The sequence below is a fragment of the Nelumbo nucifera genome, chromosome 6, assembly GCF_055504915.1.
Source record: "Nelumbo nucifera cultivar China Antique chromosome 6, China Antique-T2T, whole genome shotgun sequence".
NCBI lineage: Eukaryota > Viridiplantae > Streptophyta > Magnoliopsida > Proteales > Nelumbonaceae > Nelumbo > Nelumbo nucifera.
In genome coordinates this window covers 40,037,984-40,043,754 of record NC_142654.1, presented here as the reverse complement: position 1 = coordinate 40,043,754, position 5,771 = coordinate 40,037,984, and the positions used below count along the sequence as shown (strand labels likewise).

Below are 5,771 nucleotides of genomic sequence, written 5' to 3'. Positions count from 1 at the left end.
ATTAACAGAAATTATTGATTGACCATGTGACAATGATAATAAACATCTCTCCTATATATATATGTATATATATTATTTATCATCCTTTCCTAGACTATCAAGTAATTGTTTGATGCAATCTAAGCTTCACAACTCCTCCCCCAACAAAAATATATAAAAAAAAGAGCAGAAAGATCAATAATAAGATAAGTAATAAGCGGGTCCATACAGAGACAGATAAGATCTTGTTAATGACATAAGGATAGAAATTTAATATTATTGATCAGCAAAGAGACAAGGACATGAACAACTCTTAATTGCTTTCCGTCTCTGAAGTATGATATCAGAAGGATCGTAGCTTTCCGAAGTTCAATAATCCAATCTAAACTTGCCAACCCAGAGAATGCAATAATTAATAAAAGGCTAGTAATAATTAATAACCCAGGTCTAAAATCTTGTGAATCATCATATAACAAAGCAGATATAGTCAACGAACTTACAGATGATATGGTCCTGGATGTGAATTGCCGACCTGTGTTTAGGTTATTCTTCTATTGCGTCTCCAATTTTTATTGGTTGTCAGTGCGAATTTTTGGGTCGGACGTTTTTGTTGCGGTTGGGCCTTAATCTTGTTTTGCAGACGACTGACTGTCCATTAGGATCTGTTATTATTTGCCGTCTACAGAGACTTGTTGAAGGTTTGAAGTTCTTAACCTTTTCTTCTTACTTGGTGAAAGTATTTTAGAAGGGAAGGTCTTGCCCAATTGAGGAGATTTCCATTCTGGTCTGGGTTTCATTCATGCAAGATTGAATTTTGTGTTCTTCTTGCAAAAGGGTTTATGGTTCTCCCTATTCTGCTTCACTGTAGATTCTCCTCCTTGGAGCCTTGTAGGTTATCCAAGCTGCTAAGAGTCTGCAATCTGCATGCTCTTTGTTGAGCTACTGATTGTTGCTTATTCCTGATTTTTTTTTTCTTTTCATTTTAATTTTGGTCAACCTAGTATTCACAATAACTCCATGTTGTACAGAAATGGTTGTTGAAGCATCGGTGAGAGCCAATCAAGATTATATATTCTGGGGTTCAACTAGTTTTTTCCTCCCACTGAATATATCACAGAGAACTGTCATGTAGATCTACAGGAGTTGATTTTCTTGCTTTCTGTGTTCCGTATTATTCCTCCTGAAAGAGGCTTTAAAACTCTAAGTTGCGGAAAATGGCCATGGCTCCAACTGTAAAAGTAGTTCTGGGATCAATCGCCTTTGCAATCTTCTGGGTTTTGGCAGTTTTCCCGGCTGTCCCTTGTTTGCCTATCGGCAGGACTGCAGGGTCCCTCCTAGGAGCCATGCTCATGGTCGTCTTCAGAGTCTTAACCCCAAATCAAGCTTATGCTGCAATCGATCTCCCTATCCTTGGTCTGCTCTTTGGGACCATGGTTGTAAGTACCTATCTTGAAAGAGCTGATATGTTCAAATATCTGGGCAAATTACTCTCCTGGAAGAGCCGAGGTGCCAAGGACTTATTATCCAGAATCTGTCTCGTTTCTGCCGTTTCAAGTGCTTTGTTCACCAATGACACCAGCTGCGTCGTTCTGACTGAGTTCGTACTAAAGATTGCAAGGCAGCACAATCTCCCACCTCATCCATTCCTGCTAGCTCTAGCCTCCAGTGCAAATATTGGGTCTTCTGCAACTCCAATTGGTAACCCACAAAACTTGGTTATAGCTGTTCAGAGTGGTATTTCTTTTGGGCAGTTCTTATTGGGCATTCTTCCTGCAATGGTTGTTGGAGTTGTCGTGAATATTGTTATACTTCTGTGCATGTATTGGAGAGTGTTGTCCACTGAGAAGGACATAGAGGATGCAGCAACAGAAGTGATTGCCGAAGAGGATGTCACATCTCATAGGTTCTCACCAGCAACAATGTCACATCTGTCATCCTTGAATTCTCAAGAGCGGATTTCCACATTGGAATCTATGAATGGGGATTCCAGTCGAATGGGGGCTCTTAGATGCCGAATGAGTTCAAGTGAGAATGATATGCATAAGACCATTATTGGTGGGGAGGAATCCACTAGAAACTCGAATGCCTCAAAAGAGTCCACAGGTGATGATGGCTTTTCTCAGGGGAGGGAGGAAACTGCTGCTTCAAGGAGGTCTGTGAGGAGTGTCTTGAATGGTGCTGCTTCCATAACAGATGTTTCTTTGCAATCTTCAGAAGAAAAAGAAAGTTTGGCCAAGAGATGGAAGAAATTGTTATGGAAGACCTGTGTTTATATCATTACTTTAGGAATGCTGATTTCTCTGTTGGTGGGCTTGAACATGTCATGGACAGCACTCACTGCTGCACTTGCTCTTGTCGTCCTTGATTTTAAGGATGCCCAGCCATGTCTAGAAAAGGTAAAATGATATAACCATACAATTGCTTTATACTTACCGCAAATAAAGAGAAACCACAATCTTGCTCCCAGATACCAAGTGCTAAACAATACTTACCATCTCTCATTGTGAACCAGGTCTCCTATTCACTTTTGATTTTCTTCTGTGGAATGTTTATCACGGTTGATGGCTTTAACAAGACAGGGATTCCAAGTGCTGTCTGGGATTTCATGGAGCCTTATGCACGGATTGACCATGCCAGTGGAATTGCAGTGCTTGCCCTTGTCATACTTGTCCTCTCAAACTTTGCTTCAAATGTACCTACAGGTAAGTCGAATTTTATTTATATGTTTATTGTTCTAAACCCATTTCACTTGGTGTTATCTACTTATAAAGCTAGGAGGCATGTTGTTTTATGGAAAAGTGTGGGTTATATGACATTATTTATTGCAATTCTTTTAACTTGTCTGGCCCCATCAGTCCTTTGACTCTATAAAATGGATCAGTTTTAATGATGCAAAAAACACAAAATGAACCTAAAACATGGATGGATACATATATAATCCACTTAAAATTCATTGCATGGTACCATGAAACAAGATAAAGTTTGACATGAATTTCAGTAGCAGTACATACAGAGAAGCATAAATGGAAGGTTCCGGTGAGACTTATATGAAAGGGAAATTTACCAGGCTCTTTAAGGTTCACACAGATCACAAGTCATAAGGTCAACAGGGTTTATGTCTGTGGAGAAAGCATGATTCATGATTGTTAACCAATATCTAGTTTAGTTCAAAGGCTTTCTTAATCAAATTTATGCTTAGCATTTTGTAGTATTCAGATCAGAGGCATGCAATCAAGTGGTGAGCATCATGGGCGTTAAGTACAGATGGTTCTTTACTGTTCTATCTAGTAAAACTGTGTTTGCCAGTTTAGAGATGTACCCTCTTTTGACACTGTAATTTTACCATATTGAAAGTGGCAACTCCTCACTTCAAGATGGAAGTGGTACTGTAAAAATTTTCCCGAGATTTCTTCAGTTTCAGTTTTGTATTTTTCTTATGTCATTAGATAGTTCCCATATATTTAGTTATCAAAAGAAAGACAGATCCCATATATTCCTTGTTAAGCTTTAGAATAGAGAATATTTGCAGTAGTTGCAATGATACATGCATTTTTATATTGTTAAAATTGTTTTTTCTAAGCATCCCTTGAAAACGTGAGCATACTAAGTTGATAAGGCCTGTGAATGTCAACATGGGAGAGGAAATTGTTGAGCATCCCCACTAAGGAATTGACCACCATCATGGATACATTTCCTGTTATACCATTGTTTGACTTGTCTATGTTTTCATTAAAAGAATTGTTGGGTCTATAAAAGTATTTTGAAGATGCTTTCTTATTAATCAAACTGAAGGTGATATTATCCACCTCCTAATTCTGGGATAGGCCTTACTGGTTCTAGAAAAGCCCTCAAGGCCCTTCCAAATGCTGCCATGTCCTTTATGGTCTTCACTTGTCTTTTTTATCATTCTTAACCAAGAATTTTTTATGGCCTACAAATAAGTTGTGCCACTGTATTTAAGTAGGTAAAACAGAGCTCACATACAATTCTAATACACATAGCGACTCATGTTGTCTTTGTTTTATTTATGCATTTCTGTACTTCTTAATACCTTATTAGCTATTTTGTTGTTGACTGTTCACATTCAATATCTTACCCTATCTTACCCCCACATCGCACCTTTTACAAGGAAGCCGTTTGTCTCATCTACGGTGAAGCATTGGTTGTCTTTCTGTAATGTTCCTTGGCTTTCTAAAACTACTTATTCTCAACCCTCTCCCTTCATTGTAAGCCTAGTGCATGTAACTCGTAACTAATTCTTGACTTTCTGGTCTTTCATCTCTTTCTTTTTGGTAAATCAACACCCACAGAGTCATTTTAGCACAGAGGCAAGGCTATTGATCAGGACAGTTTTCTATTTTTCCATTAATGTAGTATAATCTCAGCTTGTTAGTTTACATTATCCCTGTTGCAGAGCTGACTTTAATCAACTGATGCCCCATTGACTTTAAGCATATACATACATACATACATATGTTGATATGTATGTACATATATTTGCATGTATATATGGTAAGGGCTATTGCTTGGTGTAATGGTAAAATCTCGGGCTGACAAATTTGAAAACACAGGTTTGAGTCTTAGAGCAACCACCCTCCAAAAAACAAATGCCAAAGGTTCATGTCCAGTCTACCCCTCCCAAGACCTTAGATAGCTGGGACCAAAATTGACTCAGCATGTGCATTTGTATATATGTATCATGGAGTTTCCTAATTAGATTTGCATATTATCTCAGTTCTGCTGCTTGGAGCACGGGTGGCTGCATCAGCAGCTGCAATATCCCCAGGTGATGAGAAGAAGGCTTGGCTCATTTTGGCATGGGTCAGCACAGTAGCTGGAAACCTGTCACTGTTGGGTTCAGCTGCAAATTTAATAGTGTGTGAGCAGGCTCGTCGAGCTCCATCCATTGGATACACTCTCTCCTTTTTGAACCATCTCAAGTTTGGACTTCCTTCAACACTTATTGTGATTGCCATTGGATTGACAATGATAAGGGGTTGATTTCTTATTTTGGTAGTAAAGAAAGATAATCACCAATTTTACACCAGCGGACCAGTGGAGAGAAAAATGTGTCAAGTGTTTCTGCATCTCAAAAGAAGAAACAAGTAATTTCATTTGTATAGAGCTTCTGCATGTTTAAAAAGAAAAAAAAAAAATTAAAATATTTATTCACTCATAACTCGATTCAGCATTTTGTCTGTCAAAAACCATGTTATATAAGACACATTGAGTTATGTTATGTTTATTTTCACTCATGATTTTCTTGCCATAATGAAGCAGGGGTCAGCCCCAGCTTCCTCAAATGTTTGGCCACTTCAAGAAGACAAGAACTGTCCCAAAATGCTTTTCAGGAGTTCCTAATTGTTCAAAGAAGAGCCTTTCATCTGGACAAGGCTTAACAAGAGGGAGTTCTACTTAAGATACATCTCATTGGATGACTCATCTCTCTTTGGATGACTAGTGCATCTACTCTCTATACAGGGGAACAAGATTAGAAGCCATATTGCCTCAAGGATATACCATCTAATTTGGGCTATATTTTTCTTGGATTTTAAGGGTTAAGACACTGTAGTTCTCCCATTTGTTTCATTTGGATGGGCCAAGTTTGTAACCCAATGTGCCCCAAGCCCCCAAACCAAAGTAGTTCTTGACTAGCCCAATTGTCGGAGACCTTGGGCCAGGCCACAGTGTGTTTACACACTGACAGCACAGCATCCAGCCGTAGTGAATATTCAAACCCAACCTAAGGAATTGGGTTAAATCCAATCCTTTTCAGCTTTATTTGGGCTCGG

General features: G+C 38.7%; 1 protein-coding gene across 2 annotated transcripts; it reads left to right on the top strand.

The window, feature by feature from the left end:
• Positions 1 to 208: 208 nt before the first annotated feature.
• LOC104610623 (Divalent ion symporter) lies at positions 209 to 5,234 on the top strand. 2 transcript variants are annotated; one of them, XM_010277331.3, is made up of 4 exons: positions 209 to 677; positions 1,008 to 2,375; positions 2,492 to 2,681; positions 4,715 to 5,234. In XM_010277331.3, the coding sequence occupies exons 2-4, from the start codon at positions 1,194 to 1,196 to the stop codon at positions 4,978 to 4,980; spliced, it is 1,638 nt and encodes a 545-aa protein (XP_010275633.1). In that variant the 5' UTR covers positions 209 to 677; positions 1,008 to 1,193; the 3' UTR covers positions 4,981 to 5,234. The 2 variants fall into 2 exon arrangements, with proteins under 2 accessions (XP_010275633.1, XP_088746870.1); XM_088890744.1 differs by lacking the exon at positions 209 to 677 and adding an exon at positions 688 to 867.
• Positions 5,235 to 5,771: the final 537 nt, after the last annotated feature.